General features: G+C 43.3%; 2 protein-coding genes across 3 annotated transcripts; both read right to left on the minus strand.

Annotated features, from left to right (window-relative positions):
• Positions 1–6: 6 nt before the first annotated feature.
• LOC129849277 (vitellogenin-like) lies at positions 7–1,146 on the minus strand (the record flags this gene model as incomplete). The annotated part of the gene is made up of 5 exons (XM_055916202.1): positions 1,057–1,146; positions 880–900; positions 586–737; positions 243–494; positions 7–153 (listed from the first exon to the last, which is right to left on the minus strand). Coding segments are annotated over exons 1-5 (612 nt in total), but the record flags the coding sequence as incomplete, so codon positions are not given.
• An 8,298-nt stretch (positions 1,147–9,444) lies between these two features.
• Positions 9,445–19,822, minus strand: LOC129849279 (vitellogenin-like). 2 transcript variants are annotated; one of them, XM_055916206.1, is made up of 34 exons: positions 19,734–19,822; positions 19,557–19,577; positions 19,263–19,414; positions 18,920–19,171; positions 18,669–18,830; positions 18,430–18,578; positions 18,188–18,338; positions 17,923–18,080; positions 17,680–17,845; positions 15,924–16,049; positions 15,441–15,659; positions 15,129–15,346; positions 14,937–15,034; positions 14,681–14,805; positions 14,485–14,586; positions 14,256–14,375; positions 13,974–14,160; positions 13,785–13,878; positions 13,515–13,700; positions 13,234–13,393; positions 12,916–13,114; positions 12,551–12,828; positions 12,351–12,407; positions 12,168–12,242; positions 11,851–12,057; positions 11,559–11,710; positions 11,314–11,461; positions 11,080–11,206; positions 10,786–10,969; positions 10,557–10,687; positions 10,332–10,426; positions 10,034–10,199; positions 9,788–9,949; positions 9,445–9,679 (listed from the first exon to the last, which is right to left on the minus strand). In XM_055916206.1, exons 1-34 carry the CDS (start codon positions 19,771–19,773, stop codon positions 9,567–9,569), a joined length of 4,980 nt encoding a protein of 1,659 aa, XP_055772181.1. In that variant the 5' UTR covers positions 19,774–19,822; the 3' UTR covers positions 9,445–9,566. The 2 variants fall into 2 exon arrangements, with proteins under 2 accessions (XP_055772181.1, XP_055772180.1); XM_055916205.1 differs by having other exon boundaries at positions 12,551–12,831.
• Between the last annotated feature and the right edge of the window lie 4,304 nt (positions 19,823–24,126).

Below are 24,126 nucleotides of genomic sequence, written 5' to 3' on the forward strand. Positions count from 1 at the left end.
CTCTACACACTTCTCTGTGTAAGCCAGACCAAAGTCCTTCCTGATTCTCTCCTGGCAGTTATTGAGATCCTTGCTCTTGGTCAAATGGATGCGCTGTGCCTTGGCATCTTCACTGATCACATAGTGGGTCTTGCACACTCCCTGAACTCCAGACTAACACAAAAGAGAGCATGAGTGAGGAACTCAAACATTGCTTACTGAAACATGTTTTGCATCTACATATGAACATATACAAGTTGTACCTCCTGCAACTCATAGACGTTTTGTGTCTTCTTGATGTTGAGCTGAAGAATGTTCAGGATACCTCTATGGACATTCAGCACTGTTTCAGAGACAGCAGTGGGGGCAAATACCTTACCCACAACACCCTTGGCATACTCAAACTTGATGGGAATCGAGAACTGAGCAGCCAGGACTGAAGTGAGTTTTGCAGCTGGGACGAAAGGATCTTTGGGCCACACACCACTGTACTCAAAGATCTCAGGGTTCACAAGCTACAAGGAGATATCAATTGATGTATTAGTCAATGTAATGGACATCACATTAAGATATTGTTTGTGTGTGAACTGCATGTATAACAAATACCTTCAGCAAGTAGGTATTCTCTGCAACTGCACTGATAAGAACTTTGCTGACTACTTTTACTCCAGCTCTAGCCAGACCCTCCTCAGGCAGACCACCCAGGAGCAGTGCCTCATACTTGTACACATAGGTCTTACTGGCAGCAAAATCAGGGGCTGTAATAACAATCAAAACATATTTGATGATCTTGTGATCTGAGAACTGGTTTTACTTAATTTATTCAACTAGAAAAAAAATGCAGAAGTGAAACTACCAAATAAACATAAGTAAAAATCCATAAAAATAATATGTACTCACCAAAGTTAACAGATTGACTCGCTACAAGATAAAACAAAAATTATTGTCACAATATGTTACTGAATGTTTTTCAAAAGATGTCATAGATACAGAATTGTACATTTCAATATTTACATAACTTAGTTATATTTACATGAAGTTATCTGCACTAGAATAAGACAGAAAAACAGTACTTACCCACAAGGGCTAGAGTCAGTGCAAGTACTACTGCTCTCATGGCCAGTGTGATGTGAGGAACAACAGTCCCAGACCGCCTTTTAAAGAAATTTTCTGTCGACAAAACAATCGTAATAATATATATATTTAACTAACGTTACATAAGCTGAGATCAGTATGAGCTCATAATAAAGCCTGTTAAGTGGGTTATCACAAGTTCTGAGGTGGCCACATACACCCATAGGTTAGGTTAACCTGCCCCACTGCCATTTAGCCCTTTACAGATCAATGTCCATCTAAGTCAGTTTTTTAATGAAAACTATCTGGAGAATCACGTGTTGTTTTATCCAACAACTTATGCATACTACGACCTTCATTTTTCTTCAAATACTACATGAGTTATTTTTCTCTATTTATCTAACCACAAAATAAAAATGTACACAAAGGCTCTTGTACTTTAGAAGTAGAACCCAGTAGAGATCAGTAGACAGTTGGTGCCTAAAATAATGATGCAACACAATGCTAAATAAAATATATTGTCTAGGTTTGGATCAGTACTGTAACGGCTTTCCTCCTCCTCTTCATCCGAAGAGGAGCAGGGATTGAACCAAAATGCAGCGTTGTAGTTCGACATATTATTTATTTACAACAAACAGACGAAGACAAAAAACTCTTGAACAAAAATACAAAACAATAAACAACGTAGACAGACCTGGACGACGAACTTACATGAAACATGAAGAACGCATGAACAGGAAAACTGACTACATAAAACGAACGAACAAACAAAACCGAAAACAGTCCCGTGTGGCGTAACATACACAGACACTGACACAGGAGACAACCACCCACAAACAAACAGTGTGAAAACACCTACCTTAATATGGCTCTCAATCAGAGGAAATGAAAACCACCTGCCTCCAATTGAGAGCCATATCAGGTCACCCTTTAACCAACATAGAAACACATAACATAGACTACCCACCAAACTCACGCCCTGACCGTCAAACACATACAAAATAACAGAAAACCGGTCAGGAACGTGACATAACACCCCCCTCAAGGTGCGTACTCCGAACGCACCACCAAAAGTCTAGGGGAGGGTCTGGGTGGGCATCTGACCACGGTGGTGGCTCAGGCTCTGGACGAGGTCCCCACCCCACCATAGTCAATCCCAGCTTACGTCTCCCCCTCAGAATGACCACCCTCTTACTCCACCCACCTAATTTAAGGGGCAACACCAAGAGAAAGGACAGCTCCGGGACAAGGTAGCTCAGGACAGAGAGGTAGCTCAGGACAGAGGGATAGCTCAGGATAGAGAGGTAGCTCAGGATAGAGAGGTAGCTCAGGATAGAGGGGCAACTCCGGACTGAAGGGCAGCTCCTGACGGCTCTGGACGCTCATGGCTGGCTGACGGCTCTGGACGCTCATGGCTGGCTGAAGGCTCTGGACGCTCATGGCTGGCTGACGGCTCTGGACGCTCATGGCTGGCTGACGGCACTGGACGCTCATGGCTCGCTGGCGGCTCTGGCAGATCCTGTCTGGTTGGCGGCTCTGGCAGATCCTGTCTGGTTGGCGGCTCTGGCAGATCCTGTCTGGTTGGCGGCTCTGGCAGATCCTGTCTGGTTGGCGGCTCTGGCAGATCCTGTCTGGTTGGCGGCTCTGGAAGATCCTGTCTGGTTGGCGGCTCTGGCAGATCCTGACTGACTAACGGCTCTGACGGCTCGGGATAGACGGGCGGCTCTAATGGCTTGGGACAGACGGATGGCTCAGACGGCACTGGGCAGACGGATGGCTCAGATGGCGCTGGGGAGACGGATGGCTCAGATGGCGCTGGGGAGACGGATGGCTCAGATGGCGCCGGGGAGACGGATGGCTCAGATGGCGCTGGGGAGATGGATGGCTCAGATGGCGCTGAGGAGACGGATGGCTCAGATGGCGCTGGAGAGACGGATGGCTCACATAGCGCTGGTGAGACGGATGGCTCTGGCCGGATGAGGCGCACTGTAGGCCTGGTGCGTGGTGCCGGAACTGGAGGCACCGGGCTAAGGACACGCACCTTCAGGCTAGTGCGGGGAGCAGGGACAGGGCACACTGACCTCTCGAAGCGCACTATAGGCCTGGTGCGTGGTACCGGCACTGGTGGTACCGGGCTAAGTGCATGCCCCTCAGGGCGAGTGCGGGGAGAAGGAACAGTGCGTACAGGGCTCTGGAGACGCACAGGTGGCTTAGTGCATGGTGCCGGAACTGGAGGCACTGGGCTGGAGACACGCACCATAGGGAGAGTGCGTGGAGGAGGAACAGGGCTCTGAAAACGCACTGGAAGCCTGTTGCGTGGTGTAGGCACTGGTGGTACTAGGCTGGGGTGGGGAGGTGGCGCCGGAAATACCGGACCGTGTAGGCGTACTGGCTCCCTTGAGCACTGAGCCTGCCCAACCTTACCTGGTAGTATGCTCCCCGTCGCCTGACCAGTGCGGGGAGGTGGAATAACCCACACCGGGCTATGTAGGCGAACCGGGGACGCCATGCGTAAGGCTGGTGCCATGTAAGCCGGCCCAAGGAGACGTACTGGTGGCCAGATATGTAGAGCCGGCTTCATGGCACTTGGCTCAATGCTCAATCTAGCCCTACCAGTGCGGGGAGGTGGAATAACCCGCACCGGCCTATGCACACGTACAGGAGACACCGTGCGCTCTACTGCGTAACACGGTGTCTGCCCGTACTCCCGCTCTCCACGGTTAGCCTGGGAAGTGGGCGCAGGTCTCCTACCTGCCCTAGACCCACTACCTCTTAGCCACCCCCCCAAGAAATGTTTGGGGTTTCTTCTCGGGCTTCCTTGCTAGCCGCGTACCTTCATATCTGCGGTTATGAGCTTGATTCTCCGGCTTCCAGCCACGTCTCTTTGCTGCCTCCTCATACCACCGCTCCTGGGCTCTCGCTGCTTCCATCTCCTCACGAGCGCGGCGATATTCCCCAATGTGAGCCCAGTGTCCTTTTCCCTCCAATACTTCATCCCATGTCCAGGATTCCTGTTTCGTGGACCACAGTTCGTAACCAACATAGAAACACATAACATAGACTACCCACCCAAACTCACGCCCTGACCGTCAAACACATACAAATTAACAGAAAACCGGTCAGGAACGTGACAAGTACATTTATGATCAATTCTAATATTTTAGAGAATGTGATAAATTAGAATACTACTAATGTCAAAACCTGGCGAGTTTTGGCACTTGAACATGGACCAGCCATTGGTCCGAGCTAGTCCTCAATACTATTGAAGTCCTTGAACAAGTATTTGTTATTCAGATGAACCAACCATGTGTCAACAATGGTCAGCTTGACCAAGAGATAAGACTATGCCAGCTTGTCAGTCAATGACACTGAATATGCAGGCCTACAACAGGTTTGTTGTTCGATCCTGATGTTAAATTCGACTGAAATATTAATGTGTAAATTTTATAAAAAAATTTGGACAGTGAGACTTTTGTTGTTGTTTTGGCTCTGTACTCCAGCAATTTTGATTTGAAATGATACCATGATGGAGGTTAAAGTGCAGACTGTCAGCTTAAATCTGAGGGTATTTTCATCTATATTGAGTAAACCGTTTAGAAATTTGAGTAAACCATTTAGAAATTACAGCACTTTTTCACATACCACCCCCCAACGCATCAAATTTGGCCTTCATTAGTTAGGGTTAGATTTAAAATCTATTTTCAAGAAGAGTAATTGTGGAAATGGGCAGGGTTTAGCCAAAATTATGACTTTGTGGCAGCGTTAACTAGTGACGGACCAGGGAAGGAATGATGGCAAATTCTTTACTCAGTAAGGTCACTCCCGTAGAATTCTATGGTCACTCCAACTAAGGCTAACAATGAATGGCTGATGTCCCAGGCTGATATGTGCTGTGTTCGGGACAACTTTACACCAAGAAACACTTACCCTGATGAAAGCCCCCAACATAGGGAAATTGAAAGTGGCTTTTACTGGAACCAAGTTACATGTTCCTCAGTACACAAACCCACACACAACAACATAACGAGCCATACCGTGCAGTGCTGGGCCCAGTCCGGTCTTTGACACATTCACTCACTCCCCCGCTGAAAGATCAGACACAAAATGTTGGCACCGTTGTAACAGGTTGTGAACAAGCCCTGGTCTCCAGCATGGGAACAGAAAAGGAATACCTGGTGAGGTAGTCTCAGGTTGGACTACTCCAAATCATCTTGGCTCTGACACACACACCCAAACACAAGCTTTGGAGGCCCATCTCTCCATTTAAATATCTCTCACAGCCTACAATAACCTGTGGGTCATGAGAGAACCTTCATAAATTAGCAGAATATTAAAAACAATTTATTGACACTTCATGTAGTGTCCCGTAATACTTTGTTTGAAGTGAGACACCTTCAGTCATTCATAACACATCCATAAATACCCTATCTGTCACACCCTGATCTGTTTCTCCTGTATTTGTGCTTGTCTCCACCCCCTTCCAGGTGTCGCCCATCATCCCTAATTATCCCTGGTGCATTTATACCTGTGTTCTTTGTTTGTCCGTTGCCAGTTCGTCTTGTCTCGTCAAGCCTAGCAGCGGTTTTCACGTACTCCTGTTTTCACGGTTTTGACCATTCTGACTAACTTGACCCTGAGCCTGCCTGCCTGCAATTCTGTACCTCTCGGACTCTGCTCTGGATTACTGACCTCTGGCTGCCCTGGACCTGTAGTTTGCCTGACCCCACCCCCCATTTTGTAAATAAACGTTTGATATTTTGAACTGTCTCCATCTGGGTCTTATCCTGAGTCGTGATAGTACAAACTGGCCATGACGGACACAGCAGACTTGGTCCAGCTCCACAACGCCGTCTCCTCGAAAAGGAGCCACCACTGGAAGGCACGAGGAGTTGCTTCGTGGTCTTATGGAAGGTTCTGCATTGGATACATTGCTGGAGCAATTCCGCGGGTTGTCTGTTAGGCAGCCTACCACGAAAGTAACCTCCCAGCCCCTCAGTAACCCGACAGTCAGCAGCGCGTCTCTCCCAGCCACCCCGGCTACCTGAGAACCCCGCTTACCCCCTCTGGAACGCTTCGCTGGAGAGTCGGGAACCTGTCAGGCGTTTCTTGCTCAGTGTTCCCTCATCTTCGAGCTGCAGCCCTCCTCCTTCCCCTCAGACTGCTCGAAGATAGCGTACCTCACCATGCTGATGTCCGGTAGGGCTCTCGCCTGGGCTACGGCAGTGTGGGAACAACAGTATGCCGTATGCTTCAGTCTGGAGCAGTTCATGGCTAAGGAAGATTTTCAATTCTCCATTGCCCGGGAGAGAGCCTGTCCGGAAGTTACTCCAGCTTCGGCAAGACTCCCACAGTGTGGCAGACTATGCGGTGGATTTCCGTACATTGGCGGCTGAGGTTGCCTGGAACCCGGAATCGCTGTTCGACACGTTCCTGCACGGATTATCGGAGGACGTTAAAGACAAGCTAGCAGCCCGGGAACTACCAACAGATCTCAACTTGCTCATCACCTTGACCATCTGGATCGATGGGTGGCTATGGGAACGTAGGAAGGAGAGGTCTGATTCTACCTCGCCTCCGAGGCATCCCGGAAATCTCCGACGTCTCCGTATCCTAGAGAATCCGAGGACACCCGAGATTTCCAGAGAGTCTCCGAAGTCTGACGAATTGGCTCTTCCCGAGCCGATGCAACTAGGGAGAGCTAGGTTGTCTCCAGCCGAATGTTTACGCAGGCTTAAGACGAAGAGTTGCCTGTATTGCGGGACTACTGGTCATTTCCCTGTCCTCATGTCCACTAAAAGACCAGGCTCACCGGTAGGGCTGAGTACTCTGGTGGGCCACACGGAGAACTTTCCCTCTCCCCTTACTCGTACCCCTCTCCATGCCGTTCTGCTGGGGAACTAGTCGAAATCTCTTCGGGTACTCATCGACTCTGGGGCCGATGAGAGTTTTATGGCCGCCACCTTAGCGTCCGAGCTGGGTATCCCCACTCAGCCCGTTTCCATTCCCAAGGACGTTAGAGAGCTGGACGGGCGCTCAATAGGCAGGGTCACCCACAATACCACTCCCATCAACCTACGAGTGTCAGGGAATCACAGCGAGGCTATCAAATTCATGCTTATTAAGTCTCCACAGGTTCCCGTGGTATTGGGATTCTCTTGGCTCCAGTGACACAATCACCTCATCGACTGGACTGCTGGTGCCATCATCATGGGCTGAAGTCGGCGCAGCCTGCCCCGCGACGTCTTCCTGTGGGCTTGGAAGTTGCCCCGGACCTTTCCGCCATTCCCACAGAGTACCAGGACCTCCGGGAAGTTTTCATTAAGGCTCAGGCCATTTGCTTCCTCCGCATCGATTTCCCGTGCATTGACTACCGGGACCTCAATGACATCACGGTTAAGAACTGCTACCCGCTACCGCTCATCGCCTCGGCCTTCGAGCCGCTCCAGGGGGCCTGCGGAACGCCTACCACCTGGTGCACATATGGGAAGGGGACGAGTGGAAGTCTGCCTTCAACACGGCCAGCGGTCACTACGAATATCTGGTCATGCCATTTGGTCTAACCAACGCTCCTGTTGTGTTCCAGGCCTTGGTTAATGACGTTCTCTGCGACATAGAGACTTCCAATGGGTAGAGTCAGGACACCATTTACTGTTGATGAAGAGGCATACCCCTCCCCCTGTCAATTTTCTTGAATCCAATGTCCTGTCCGCTCGGTGAATGGAGAATCCATCGAGTTGGATTGCCATGGTGGCAAGGCCAAGTGTTTTTGGGACGGACAAGGCCCCTGACTGTGTTTTCATAGAGCCATAATATTTTGACTGATGAGTGACAGAGGGACAAATTAGTGTGGTTTTTAAGGTAATGTTTTTGTTTGTAGATGTCATTTGTATAGATTTCGTGCCAAAAGTATTTTTATTGTATTACCGTTTTGTTAAAAACTTCTCTAGGAAAGGGGGCAGAATTTTCACTTTTGGATAAATAGCGTGCCCAATTTCAACTTCCTTCTACTCATCCCCAGAATATAAGATATGCATATGATTAGTAAATTTGGATAGAAAACACTCTGAAGTTTCTAAAACTGTTTGAATCATGTCTGTAAGTATCACAGAACTTATGGAGCAGGCAAAACCCTGAGGACTAACCATTCAGATTTTCTTTTTTTTGAGGTCGCCGTCTGTTCAATGGGTTTTCATTGGGATACTAGATTTCTAATCAACCTGTTTGCAGTTCCTACCGCTTCCACTGGATGTCACCAGTCTTTGAAAATAGGTGGAGGTTATTCCTTTGTGCAATGAAGAAGAACGGCCATCTGGAATCAGTGTAACGTTATGTGTACTGTTTGAGAGTTGCGCAAGACTAGAAAAGTAGCGTTAGTTTGTTGACCTCCTGTATTGAAAACAGATAGACCCGTCTTCAATTTAATCGATTATTAACGTTTACAAATACCTTAAGGTGTATTGCAAAAGTAGTTTGAAATGTTTTGGCAAAGTTTAGAGGTAATTTTTGAGATATTTTGTAGTGACGTTGCGCAAATTGGAAGCTGTTTTTTTCTGGATCAAAACGCGCCAAATAAATTGACATTTTGGACATATATGGACGGAATTAATCGAACAAAAATACCATTTGTGATGTTTATGGGACATATTGGAGTGCCAACAAAAGAAATTTGTCAAAGGTAAGGCATGATTTATATTTTATTTCTGCGTTTTGTGTTGCGCCTGCATGGTTGAAATATGCTACACTCTCTTTGTTTACTGTTGTGCAGTAAATCAGATAATAGCATCTTATGCTTTCGCCGAGAAGCCTTTTGAAATCTGACATGTTGGCTGGATTCACAACGAGGGTAGCTTTAATTTGGTATCTTATATGTGTGATTTAATGAAAGTTTGATTTTATATACATTTTTTTAATTTGGCGCTCTACATTTTCTCTGGCTATTGGCCAAGTGGGACGTGTCACACATATCCCAGAGAGGTTTTAAGGTCATATAGTTTTATACATTTGAATGTCAGACAGCGTAATGTATCTGTTATCATAGTCAACATAGTTTTTCCTTAAATATTGAATGTACTTTTAGTGAAATGTTGCTGATACACCAACACCAAATGTGAAAAGAGATATAGTTCTTTACATTGATTTATGAAATTGACAAACTGTCTTTCCCTTCAATTGATTGTGATGACAACAAAAAAAATATTGGTCTAAGCTATTGTATTTGTTGTAGATGCAGTGCAATGGAAATGGTATACTGAACAGTCATAGCACTGATGTCTTTTTTAATATCTTTTTTAAATTCATAATTCACCATGAAAAGTGATTGCCATTAAATTTCTCTTATTAGAGGGCTCTTTTTGCAAATGGAAAACGTGGAAAAATGTATCAGAGACCATCTTTGAATGCACAGTTGGATTTATTACAATTTGAGTGTTCAATAATGTTGTAGGTTACATCTCAGTGATGTGAAATGACATATTTTCTGTTACAAAAGTTACAGTATCTGCTCCACCAGAGCACTAAATGCACTGCTCAGAGCAGCGACAGGCCACATGGGCTTCTGTCTTCTCGCTCAGGTCCACACTCTTCTCATAGATGCTGCTCAGACCTTCAGAGCGGTTCAGGTTGGAATCTGTAATAGGAAAGAAAGTAAGAAATTAGGAACTGCAGATCAGTATTTATTGTATACATCAGAACAGTATGGTGTCTTCAGTAAAACAGTTGTCCATTATAGACTCACCGACGGGCAGGCAGTGGAAACCGATGGTGATGGGGGTGGTCCTCACTGGGAGGCATCCAGGCAGACAGCGCAGCACAGGCTCAACAGAGTAGCATTTGGACTCCTCGGCATCAACAATCACCTGCTTCTCCAGCTTCACAGACTCGAACGTCATGAGGCATTCTGAGATAGAGAGGTACAGTAATAATATGTTAACTAAATGAACGGACATTTGTAATGCAGCATAAGCGGTAGGCTAAGACTTACCAGACTCATCACGGCAGCTCTCAGAAGGAAGCACCCAGGAATGGGCAAAGCTGACTGAGCTCTTGGTAAGGCGGCCACTGGGTGTACGGTACTCCTGTCTGTCTTCGCCATCAGCCCTTCCACAGAGTCCACAGGTCTGTCCCTTCATCCAGTCCACAACTTTAATCTGAGTGCCAAAATCATATAACAACTTAGAACGACTGTAGCTTATGTTTCAGTACCCTTTAAACAAGTAATATGCTATTCATAAATTGAATGATACAGTATTATTGATATTATGACATAAGATTCCAAACACCTTCCATGAGTCCTTATCAAAGTAGACTTCTTGGAGACCGTGGCTTGGGGCATAGAGAGACACGCCTTCACCCTTCCGTTTGATCTTGATAGAACCTTAGGCAAGAAAATTAACAATGTTGTGGTTTATGGATGAGGCCATTTTCTATTATCTTATTACTGCAGTACATTAGATTATTCTAGTTATTGTGATGTTGATAAATAAGGTTGAAGGAGCATGAGAAACCTGAGGGGTCCTGGTATGGGAGGTTGTCGTTGGAAATTTCTATTCCATTGACCTTCACTATCACATCATTGTCCTCATCATTGTCCTCATCATTGTTCTCATCATTGTCCTCAGTGTACAGGTCGATATCACTGGAAGTGTCAAAGATAACATTTCATACATTATGTTATTGATGGAACTAAGAAATATATTTGTGTCAAAAGCAGTTGTTTTCTAAAACAATACTCACATGTCAGAGATTTTCACATTGATGTGGTTTTGTTCAGATGCTTGATCCTTCTTCAGCAGGACCATGAATTTGAGCTCTGTGGTGCAATCCTGAGCCAAAACTTGGTAGCAAGAGAGAGGCATCTTGGTCTTGTACTTCTTGTTGTTAAATGTGGTCAATGTGTCTCTGACCATGCTACATTGAACTGGAAAACAATAGTGTTCATTTATACCTTCCTTGCCTTTTTTAATGTTGTAACTTTCCATTTTCTGTGACATTGTTTTGTTTTTTAGTTTTTTTATTGTTTCTGCTTACCTGCGTTGACTTCAGAAAACAAGTAGTGGATTTTGTTAACAATGTTGTCATCAAAGGGAGTAAGATCAGTCTCAGACCCAATGGGAAGAGAACAGGGGAGGGTCACACCCAGTGTATACAGTGTCATCTGTGATTCAGATACACAAATCCTCATCAGAAACAGTCAACCAAGAAGAGAAGTCTAGGGAAATAAACAGCAGAAAATGCTATTGTGGGAAAAACAATGTTCCTCACCTTGGGTGCTTTCAGAATGACATCCAGGGTCGTTTTAGATGTTGCAATCATAGTTAATTGAATCTGTTTCTCACTATTTTTGTTTTTTTGCATTGGAACCAATTCAGCCAGGTAAGATGGGATGTACGCAGGGATGTATTCAGACACGCTAGAAGAGAAAAGGTTACACAAATCAGAAGTTGTTCTTGATTTGTTCTGTAACATTATTCAGCTATCACTATTAAATTACAAATGAGTAACCGTACATCCTAACATAGTGCCAAACAGCCTTGGGAACCTTAGGGAGTCTGTCCCAAGACAACCTCAGACGAACTGCAGGGCTTCGACCAACAAGACCAGTCTCAGCAGTGATAAAGGTGTTATATTCCTTGCACTCTGCACCCCAAGCAATCTTGGCCTAATTAGGAGAACAAAATAAAGTGTACTTTTTTTTAGTATACAATAGTGATTATTGCTACCCACAGTACAACCTAAACAATAAAAAAAACGATCAGAAAACTTATATTGTAGCACTATTTACAAGATATTTGATCTTACAGTGACTTTGTGTTTGCTGAGCACAACACCATCAGCACACAGTTTCCAGTTGTCGTTCTCATCAAGGGCAGCCAGAATGATCTGCAGTCTGGAAGTAGCTTTGTTCAAGTAAGCAGTAACCTGGTATCCCTCATTCTTATTGTCAGCTCTCACTAAACGGAAGAGGATGGTCACCTTAGGGGCGAGAGTATTGCCAAGGAATTTGGCCTGAGAAGAGAAACACATTTTAAAGCTTAATTCATCTCTGCGCTCACTCCCAATGGCACACAATGAAAGAGATGATTATCTTGACTCAAGTTATGATGGTGAAGTGTCACCTGCTTGTAGATGGCATGGAAGCTAGAGGCACTGCTCTTGCTTCTGGAGATTATATTGGAGGTGGCTTGAGAGTCCTGCAAACAAACAGCAAAACAAATCATCAGGGTATTTACGGAAATACTTTTCTACAAAAATGTATTTTTGTAAACCATACCGTAGATGAAAATTCCTCAATATTGTACCTTGTGATACCTGTTGAATTTGCGGTCGTTGGGGTTGTCGTCGTTGGGGCCGTAAGGCTATTTGGGTAAAAATACCATTACATTCAATAAATTCTCTTCACATTTTTAACATCTATGTATGTTTGCAACAAGTGTGCGCCTTGTTTGTCACCTCCATAAATATCTGACTCAAAGAGTTTTGTGAGAAACAGTAGCCTTACCTTGGAGAGGCGAGCGCTGGAGGAGCTGGAAGAGCTGCTGCTAGAGCGGGAACTGCTAGAGCGGGAACTACTAGAGCGAGAGCTGCTGGAACGAGAGCTGCTGGAACTGGAGGAATTCTTCAGATCAGGCACCAGAATTTTCTTGAGCTTCAACAGTACAGTTTTTCCCTCTGGAGCTTCGTCCTCTTCGTTCATGGTGATGACTTTGATAATCTTTTCTGCAGCCTTGGGTCCAACTTGCACTTCAAACTCCAGCCTCTCGATGGCGGGTTCAGATGCTGCTAAAAATGGAATGCATTAGAAATAGCTAAACAAATTGTTGCAAGTATATGCTGAATTTTGCTTATTACCAAATTAATGCTTACATGGTTTCGCAGAAATAAGGACTGAATGCTTTCCAATCATTTTGTAGAAAAGAGTGTTTCTGATGAAGGCAGCATTCTCAGAGGCAAATTCAAAGCATGCATTGACTCCAAGCCTTTCGACACAGATTGTCTGCTCAATCCGTGTGATGGGCTTGAACTTGGATGGCGAATCAGAATAGATGATCTCAGAAGATCTTGACTGAAAAAATTATATAAATTCACAAAATGTATCAAATGTCTGGGGTCTGTGGTTAATAATTTCTGATTGGCAATTCTTGTGTGAATTTAGTTTTGAACAAGTATTTCATACAAACTCACCAAACTTCCAGCAAAAGAGGCAGCAGAGGCTGCAATCATAGATGTCAACTTCTCCCTGGACTGCTGTGCGCTTCTTGCTACTCCTTGGGCAGGAATCATGGGAGTTATTCTCTCAGCTGGGACATCCTCCACATTTCTTGCCACAGCAAAGGTCTCAATGCTGTTTGAAGGAACATAGATCTCAAGAAAACTGTAGTGCGGCAGCCGTGTTAAAAAAATATGAACTTAATGTAAACACCTATTACATCCTCTTTTCTGACCAAGAAAAAGATTGCCCTTACTGTGTGGCAACAATATACTCAGGAGCGGAAACAGGTAAAGCTTCAATCTTGAAGTTGCCATGAGCGATGTCAAGCTCTGCTGACAATTTTGCAGGGACAATTGTGTGGACCTTAGCTCTTGCAATAATAGCAGCCTGGATGAATGCAGTGTTCACTCCCATCACAGCAAATGTATTCATGACAATGCTACAGGAAGAGGAGACATTTGTTAAATTTACCAAGATTTGTGGTACTAATGATGTCATCAGAAAATATTGGTCTTATACTTACCTTGGTCTAACTTCGGCATGTAGCTGAATGTTTGTTTTCAATAGCTGGGCAACATGGAAGGTTTCAGGCAGAGCAGGTTTCAGAGTGGCACGGACTATGTACATAAAGATAAAGCACATTCATATGGGAGATCAGAGATCCAGGGAAGAACTACTAATTACTTAGCAAGAACTATTAGGATATAGTTACCATTGAGGTCTGCTTTAGCGACAGCAGCAGTGTAGAAACTTAGCTCCATGGGCAAACCAAGAACGGTGGGGAAGATGCGACGCACCTCTGCAGCCAGCAGGGGCTTAGCATACTGGAAAGTTGCTCCAGCCAACAGTGCCTTCAAGGCCTTTTTTCCCAAAGCGTGTGCAGAAGGACTGTTGGCAAGCTGTGGGATAATATTAGGTTTAGCTGTTTTGTCCCTCAACTGTGAATGTTTTATGAATACTTTTGGAGACTATTAAGTTATATCATTTGTTGTACCTGAAGTGCCTGATCGATGAAGGACTTGTCGATGTTGGCAAAGGCAATTTCCTGTCCAAAGAACTTCACATATATGGAGGCTAGGGGCTTGCTTGTGGTTAGGGACCTCCAGTCAGACAGCTGTGGATAGACGAGTAAAGCAAACCTGATTGATCAATTTAATTTTAAAATCTACAGGGATTGAAGCAATTTAAGATAAATGTGTAACGTAGTGATCGTTGATACTTACAGCCTTAATGACACGCCTCATCTTGGTGATCCTGTCAACATTTTCAGGATCTGTGGGGATTTTCAGAAGAGCCTCCTGGATTCCCACAGATCTCACTCCAACCTAATGGGCAGACATTAAGCTTGAACAGTTAAAAAGTGTTTTTTAATGTACTCAATCATTATCATTTCAACGAACTTTGAAAAAACGCCATTACCTCAAGAACATCAGCAGCTGCTCCAGCAAAGTAGGTGCGAGCTTTGCCCACGACGGTTCTGGGGAAAATGGTGGCAGCATCGTTAATGTAGAAAGCACTGGCAGCAGCACCAATCCTCTGGGGACCTTTAAGATGGGGAAAAATGACTGTTAATGATTGACTTTGTTGATATTTAGTGAATGATGCTATGGGTCAGTCATTGCAAGCCAAGGAAGATATATGGAGGCTAGGGGCTTGCTCGTGGACAGTTCCTTACTGCTATAGGCATCCATGTGGAGGGCTTTACTGAAGTGGCAGCTCAATCTTCTAAATTTGTTGCTGAGCATCTTGACAGCAACATTGCAGGCAGCAGCACTAAAATGAAGGAATAGTACCTATGTTATTCAACCTGATTCTATAGAAATTGAGAGAGATTTAATGACATGTAAAGGTGAAAGAGTGCTCTTACACTGAGGCAAAGTCAGGGACAGTGCTCCTGGTCAAGGACTTCATGTGAGAGTAGGTGAAGCTAGCCACCTGCAGATTTTCCTCTGTTTTCAGAATGTTAGCTAAAGTAATCACCAGGCCCATTGGGGGCTTTGTCTCAAACAGAACAATGCAGGCAAGCATGCGGAGCTCTGGGTGGAGAGCCTTGTCCATGAACAACTGCACAGCAACTTCCTGGACCTAATTCACAACAATAATGCAGAGATTTGAATGGACTTCGCCAATGAGAATGATGATGTTGTCATTTGCAATTTAATGGAGGGACTGTACTCACCATTCTAGGCTCCCTCTTAGCAATGTTCCTCAGGGCCAAGACTGCATCAGCCTGGACTCTCAGGGGCAGAGCAGCAGCTGCAGTTCCAAACACGGGCAGGAGCTTTGTGATTGGTTTAATGCTAGCAGGATGGCCAGCATTACCCAGAACTTTAAGAAGCATGGAGAGTTCCTCAAATTTCCTATTAGCAACAGCCTCAACAGCAAGTTCGTGGATGGGCTGTGGGAAGACATGTACAGTAGATATGTTTGAAAAACCTCAATCAGTAGATCATCATATACGTGAGATGACATCTTTCGAAAATGTCTGAAAACCTACCTCTTTGAAGAGTATCCCACTAGCACTGACTTTGCTGATAAATCTTTTTGAGGGAAAATGTACTTGATACGATTGTGATATGTTGTTATCTCACCTAGCTATTGTAAGAGCATCTGCTAAGTGACTCAAATGTAAATTGATTATAGGAAAATACATCCAGTTTACCTTCACAAGTTCAGCATGGCAGTTGGGATATTCAACACAGTATTTGGAAACCATGGTACCATAACCAAGCATGGTGATCTCACGTAGAACTGGGTGTGTCTGAATCTTGTGGTTTAAAGCTAGGCTCTGGTGGTGAAAAAGATATTGTTTTGAGTCATCTTTATATCATTTCTTACAAAATATTGAAGAGATAGGACAGTGTAGAAGGAGTAAAGTGGGTCCAGGATTCGCAACCAGACGGTCACAAGCACATATGTGACCAGCTTCAAAAAGCTAGGCGTATGTCGCACGTCACTACTTCACAGGAGAGGCATTTGCATTTTTTTCTTTCAGAAATGCCTCCTGGAACATGTGAACTGTCATGTGCCTTCATAACAAACTTGTATGCCATCTGTAAATATGAATACAATTGTTAAATTAGGAGCCTAGTTGGTTTAGCCATGGAAAAATATCTTCCCGCTAGCCATGATTGGCTGAGATAATGAATAATGAGTTTGTGTTTGTCTGATATGTAGCACACTTCTGTCTATAACATGAGCTGCTCGGTATGTGTCAATAATCCTTGCTACAGTGGCTTTTTTGAAAGATATAATGCTAGCCATGGAGATCTGCAAATGTGTTGCTACTGCGCTCAACAACATTGTTGCCCAGAAATTATTAGGTGCTATTGACAAAGATTAGTGGGGAAAGGTTGTGATGGACTACTTTCTGCACACAGTCAGTGTGAACCGAAGTGACTTGACACAACAACGGGCCAAACAAGCTGTAGCTTGCTACAAACCAAACAGAAAAGACACGCTGCCATGAAGTATTCATCCATGTATACTGGTAATAGTGTAGCTACATTCTCAGATATTATTCGTTTCAAATTTTGTCAGAAAGTCATATTCATTGCAAGTTAAAGCGTACTGTTAGCTAGCTAGCAAATGTTAGCTTGCTGGCTTGCTAGCTAACGGCACGTGTATGATCTCTGTAGTAATATTATTTGCATCTCAGAAAGCCACTTGCAATTGCTGATTACGGCTATCGAATGTATTTCATGAACATGTGTACATATCCAGACAATAGTAACCATCCACTTAGCTACATGTGGCTGGGGGTGATTATATAATTTATTTCACATGACCCATCAGTTTTGGACAAGTGTCTGGGTAAGCATAATGTATAATTATAAAATATTTATAAAATATTTTTATCCGGACACTTTCAAAGTTAGATTAGGATATAGGCCAAGGACTAGATCAACTGTATTTTTACCTGAAGCTTTTCCCTATTTTAGGCTACTACTTTCACCACTTTTAGTCTTGAAATCTTTGGTTGTTTACTACACTACCATACTCACTCTGTTTAGCTCATGGTCTCACATGTGAATCCTTAAAGAGATGGGTGGGGCAAAGGCTTAAGAGGGTGCTAACGATGCTGAATAGGTTTAAACGCAGAAGATCTCCAGTAGGTGTAGGAAAAGATTCAAGAGACATTTTCTCATAAGTGGGGTTACAACCAACTTTCAAAGCAGAATTACTTTCCCATTGTTCCTCAACTGTGGTGTATGATATACCGTTTTGTAGATCTGAGTATCAACTTCTTCTTTTTTTAAACACCAAATGTTGCTACATAAGACTGAATCGAGGCAGTGGGTCACATATGTGTTGAAGGTAGTGGCGTTAACCACTAGACCACCTCATGCCACCATTTTTAGTCATCTTAATGAGGAAATCTATAAGAATGCATAAACATCATTTAAAGGTTTACTTACTTCAAAAAGCTTGACAGTGTCCAGATCAGCAGCCACCATATGCACAGCGGCAACCACAGCCTGAACAGCCTCAAAAATAGTGATGTCACTAGCCAAAAACTTCTCCTTGATGAATCTCACAGACACTGAACTTCCGATGTAGGGGACAGCATCCAGGATCCAGTGTCTGAAAAAAAAAGTTTTCTGTCATTGTGTCTTCGTTTGAGCAATTGTCCCAGAAAAAAAAATATTTTGAAAAATTACCTGTAAGCTGGTTTGTCCTTGAACTCAGCCCAGATGGCATCAATAGTCTCAGATTTTGCCATGCGCAGGAGCTGAATAAACTGCACAAACTTAAGAGGAGCATCTTCATGGAGCTCTGCCGTGTTGTATGTGACCAGATGATTCAGGATCTTCACAGCCTAAACAATTCAAATGAAGTGTTTGTATTAAACCTTTGTCATCTTTGGCTTTACATATTGTCAGGCTTATGTATCAAATAACAGATAGAGTCATTGAGTCACTGTACCTGAGCACGTACGTTGCTGATCTTAAGGAGCTGAATAGGCATCTGGAGAATCTCAGTGGCAAACTCATACCGGATGAATCCACGGTGAACATAATTACCACCGGGGAGAATAATTGGATCCTTCTTGATCTCAACGAAGGTCAACATTTGTCTGTGAAAGGTAGTTCATGGGAAACTTTTAAACCTACAAGCTTAATAAAATGAAAATGTTTTCCTTTTGTACCACAAATCAGTCAACATACTTTGCTTCCATTTGGGCTGCTCCTGACATCTCATTGAATGGTGTGAACTGATGGAGCTCAGTAACAGTGGCCTCCAAGATCAGAGCACCACTGGCAGCGGGCTTCATGATGTAGTTGTAAGTGGCAGCTCCCATCAGGGCCTCCCCTCTCTGTTTAGACAAAACACAGAGTTGTATTGTCATGTGAAGTGTTTCTGGTTATGTTTTTCCAACCCCCAAAATAGATACTTATGCTCATACCTGCTGGCACTCTACACACTTCTCTGTGTAAGCCAGACCAAAGTCCTTCCTGATTCTCTCCTGGCAGTTATTGAGATCCTTGCTCTTGGTCAAATGGATGCGCTGTGCCTTGGCATCTTCACTGATCACATAGTGGGTCTTGCACACTCCCTGAACTCCAGACTAACACAAAAGAGAGCATGAGTGAGGAACTCAAACATTGCTTACTGAAACATGTTTTGCATCTACATATGAACATATACAAGTTGTACCTCCTGCAACTCATAGACGTTTTGTGTCTTCTTGATGTTGAGCTGAAGAATGTTCAGGATACCTCTATGGACATTCAGCACTGTTTCAGAGACAGCAGTGGGGGCAAATACCTTACCCACAACACCCTTGGCATACTCAAACTTGATGGGAATCGAGAACTGAGCAGCCAGGACTGAAGTGAGTTTTGCAGCTGGGACGAAAGGATCTTTGGGCCACACACCACTGTACTCAAAGATCTCAGGGTTCACAAGCTACAAGGAGATATCAATTGATGTATTAGTCAATGTAATGGACATCACATTAAGATATTGTTTGTGTGTGAACTTCATGTATAACAAATACCTTCAGCAAGTAGGTATTCTCTGCAACTGCACTGATAAGAACTTTGCTGACTACTTTTACTCCAGCTCTAGCCAGACCCTCCTCAGGCAGACCACCAAGGAGCAGTGCCTCATACTTGTACACATAGGTCTTACTGGCAGCAAAATCAGGGGCTGTAATAACAATCAAAACATATTTGATGATCTTGTGATCTGAGAACTGGTTTTACTTAATTTATTCAACTAGAAAAAAAATGCAGAAGTGAAACTACCAAATAAACATAAGTAAAAATCCATAAAAATAATATGTACTTACCAAAGTTAACAGATTGACTCGCTACAAGATAAAACAAAAATTATTGTCACAATATGTTACTGAATGTTTTTCAAAAGATGTCATAGATACAGAATTGTACATTTCAATATTTACATAACTTAGTTATATTTACATGAAGTTATCCGCACTAGAATAAGACAGAAAAACAGTACTTACCCACAAGGGCTAGAGTCAGTGCAAGTACTACTGCTCTCATGGCCAGTGTGATGTGAGGAACAACAGTCCCAGACCGCCTTTTAAAGAAATTTTCTGTCGACAAAACAATCGTAATAAAATATATAATTAACTAACGTTACATAAGCTGAGATCAGTATGTGCTCATAATAAAGCCTGTTAAGTGGGTTATCACGAGTTCTGAGGTGGCCACATACACCCATAGGTTAGGTTAACCTGCCCCACTGCCATTTTGCCCTTTACAGATCAATGTCCATCTAAGTCAGTTTTTTAATGAAAACTATCTGGAGAATCACGTGTTGTTTTATCCAACAACTTATGCATACTACGACCTTCATTTTTCTTCAAATACTACATGAGTTATTTTTCTCTATTTATCTAACCACAAAATAAAAATGTACACAAAGGCTCTTGTACTTTAGAAGTAGAACCCAGTAGAGATCAGTAGACAGTTGGTGCCTAAAATAATGATGCAACACAATGCTAAATAAAATATGTTGTCTAGGTTTGAATCAGTACATTTATGATCAATTCTAATATGTTAGAAAATGTGATGAATTAGAATACTACTAATGTCAAAACCTGGCGAGTTTTGGCACTTGAACATGGACCAGCCATTGGTCCAAGCTAGTCCTCAACACTATTGAAGTCCTTGAATAAGTATTTGTTATTCAGATGAACCAACCATGTGTCAACAATGGTCAGCTTGACCAAGAGATAAGACTATGCCAGCTTGTCAGTCAATGACACTGAATATGCAGGCCTACAACAGGTTTGTTGTTCGATCCTGATGTTAAATTCGACTGAAATATGAATGTGTCAATTTTATTTAAAAAAATTGGACAGTGAGACTTTTGTTGTTGTTTTGGCTCTGTACTCCAGCAATTTTGATTTGAAATGATACCATGACGGAGGTTAAAGTGCAGACTGTCAGCTTAAATCTGAGGGTATTTTCATCCATATTGAGTAAACTGTTTAGAAATTTGAGTAAACCATTTAGAAATTACAGCACTTTTTCACATACCACCCCCCCAACGCATCAAATTTGGCCTTCATTAGTTAGGGTTAGATTTAAAATCTATTTTCAAGAAGAGTAATTGTGGAAATGGGCAGGGTTTAGCCATAATTATGACTTTGTGGCAGCGTTAACTAGTGACGGACCAGGGAAGGAATGATGGCAAATTATTTACTCAGTAAGGTCACTCCCATAGAATTCTATGGTCACTCCAACTAAGGCTAACAATGAATGGCTGATGTCCCAGGCTGATATGTGCTGTGTTCGGGACAACTTTACACCAAGAAACACTTACCCTGATGAAAGCCCCCAACATAGGGAAATTGAAAGTGGCTTTTACTGGAACCAAGTTACATGTTCCTCAGTACACAAACCCACACACAACAACATAACGAGCCATACCGTGCAGTGCTGGGCCCAGTCCGGTCTTTGACACATTCACTCACTCCCCCGCTGAAAGATCAGACACAAAATGTTGGCACCGTTGTAACAGGTTGTGAACAAGCCCTGGTCTCCAGCATGGGAACAGAAAAGGAATACCTGGTGAGGTAGTCTCAGGTTGGACTACTCCAAATCATCTTGGCTCTGACACACACACCCAAACACAAGCTTTGGAGGTCCATCTCTCCATTTAAATATCTCTCACACCCTACAATAACCTGTGGGTCATGAGAGAACCTTCATAAATTAACAGAATATTAAAAACAATTTATTGACACTTCATGTAGTGTCCCGTAATACTTTGTTTGAAGTGAGACACCATCAGTCATTCATAACACATCCATAAATACCCTATCTGTCACACCCTGATCTGTTTCTCCTGTCTTTGTGCTTGTCTCCACCCCCTTCCAGGTGTCGCCCATCTTCCCTAATTATCCCTGGTGCATTTATACCTGTGTTCTCTGTTTGTCCGTTGCCAGTTCGTCTTGTCTCGTCAAGCCTAGCAGCGGTTTTCACGTACTCCTGTTTTCACGGTTTTGAACATTCTGACTGCCTTGACCTGCCTGCCTGCCATTTTGTACCTCTCGGACTCTGCTCTGGATTACTGACCTCTGCCTGCCCTGGACCTGTCGTTTGCCTGCCCCCCCCCCCAGGTTCAAGTGGTATTGGGATTATCTTGGCTCCAGTGACACAATCACCTCATCGACTGAACTGCTGGTGCCATCATGGGCTGGAGCCCATTCTGCCATGCCCACCGCCTGAAGTCAGCGCAGCCTGCCCCGCGACGTCTTCCGTGGGCTTGGAAGTTGCCCCGGACCTTTCCGCCATTCCCACAGAGTACCCGGACCTTCGGGAAGTTTTCATTAAGGCTCAGGCCATTTGCTACCTCCGCATCGGTTTCCCGTGCACTGACTACTGGGACCTCAATAACATCACGGTTAAGAACTGCTACCCGGCCTCAGCCTTCGAGCCGCTCTAGGGGGCCTGCGGAACGCCTACCACCTGGTGCACATATGGGAAGGGGACGAGTGGAAGTCTGCCTTCAACACGGCCAGCGGTCACTACGAATATCTGGTCATGCCATTTGGTCTAACCAACGCTCCTGTTGTGTTCCAGGCCTTGGTTAATGACGTTCTCTGCGACATAGAGACTTCCAATGGGTAGAGTCAGGACACCATTTACTGTTGATGAAGAGGCATACCCCTCCCCCTGTCAATTTTCCTGAATCCAATGTCCTGTCCGCTCGGTGAATGGAGAATCCATCGAGTTGGATTGCCATGGGGGCAAGGCCAAGTGTTTTTGGGATGGACAATGCCCCTGACTGTGTTTTGATAGAGCCATAATATTTTGACTGATGAGTGACAGAGGGACAAATTAGTGTGATTTTTAAGGTAATGTTTTTGTTTGTAGATGTCATTTGTATAGATTTCATGCCAAAAGTATTTTTATTGTATTACCTTTTTGTTAAAACTTCTCTAGGATAGGGGGCAGCATTTTCCCTTTTGGATAAATAGTGTGCCCAATTTCAACTTCCTTCTACTCATCCCCAGAATATAAGATATGCATAGTATTAGTAGATTTGGATAGAAAACACTCTGAAGTTTCTAAAACTGTTTAAATCATGTCTGTGAGTATCACAGAACTTATGTAGCAGGCAAAACCCCGAGGACTAACCATTCAGATTTTTTTTTTTGAGGTCACCGTCTGTTCAATGAGGTTTCATTGGGATACTAGATTTCTAATCAACCTGTTTGCAGTTCCTACCGCATCCACTGGATGTCACCAGTCTTTGAAAATAGGTTGAGGTTATTCCTTTGTGCAATGAAGAAGAACGGCCATCTGGAATCAGTGTAACGTTATGTGTACTGTTTGAGAGTTGCGCAAGACTAGAAAAGTAGCATTAGTTTGTTGACCTCCTGTATTGAAAACAGATAGACCCGTCTTCAATTTGATCGATTATTAACGTTTACAAATACCTTAAGGTGTATTACAAAAGTAGTTTGAAATGTTTTGGCAAAGTTTAGAGGTAATTTTTGAGATATTTTGTAGTGACGTTGCGCAAATTGGAAGCTGTTTTTTTCTGGATCAAACGCGCCAAATAAATTGACATTTTGGACATATATGGACGGAATTAATCGAACAAAAGGACCATTTGTGATGTTTATGGGACATATTGGAGTGCCAACAAAGGAAATTAGTCAAAGGAAAGGCATGATTTATATTTTATTTCTGCGTTTTGTGTTGCGCCTGCATGGTTGAAATATGCTACACTCTCTTTGTTTACTGTTGTGCTATCATCAGATAATAGCATCTTATGCTTTCGCCGAGAAGCCTTTTGAAATCTGACATGTTGGCTGGATTCACAACGAGGGTAGCTTTAATTTGGTATCTTATATGTGTGATTTAATGAAAGTTTGATTTTATATACATTTTTTTAATTTGGCGCTCTACATTTTCTCTGGCTATTGGCCAAGTGGGACGTGTCACACATATCCCAGAGAGGTTTTAAGGTCATGTAGTTTTATACATTTGAATGTCAGACAGCGTAATGTATCTGTTATCATAGTCAACATAGTTTTTCCTTAAATATTGAATGTACTTTTAGTGAAATGTTGCTGATACACCAACACCAAATGTGAAAAGAGATATTGTTCTTTACATTGATTTATGAAATTGACAAACTGTCTTTCCCTTCAATTGATTGTGATGACAACAAAAAAAATATTGGTCTAGGCTATTGTATTTGTTGTAGATGCAGTGCAATGGAAATGGTATACTGAACAGTCATAGCACTAATGTATTTTTTAATATATTTTTTTAATTTCATAATTCACCATGAAAAGTGATTGCCATTAAATTTCTCTTATTAGAGGGCTCTTTTTGCAAATGGAAAACGTGGAAAATGTATCAGAGACCATC

This window comes from Salvelinus fontinalis, unplaced genomic scaffold, assembly GCF_029448725.1.
Source record: "Salvelinus fontinalis isolate EN_2023a unplaced genomic scaffold, ASM2944872v1 scaffold_1412, whole genome shotgun sequence".
Lineage (NCBI taxonomy): Eukaryota > Metazoa > Chordata > Actinopteri > Salmoniformes > Salmonidae > Salvelinus > Salvelinus fontinalis.

Excerpts from the sequence above, each read along its gene's own strand:
- LOC129849279 (XM_055916205.1), bottom strand. The coding sequence starts at position 19,773 with ATGAGAGCAGTAGTACTTGCACTGACTCTAGCCCTTGTGG. Across the intron at positions 19,578-19,733 it reads ACTGACTCTAGCCCTTGTGG|CGAGTCAATCTGTTAACTTT; the intron begins GTAAGTACTGTT and ends TTTATCTTGTAG. Across the intron at positions 17,846-17,922 it reads AAGGACAAACCAGCTTACAG|ACACTGGATCCTGGATGCTG; the intron begins GTAATTTTTCAA and ends TTTTTTTTTCAG.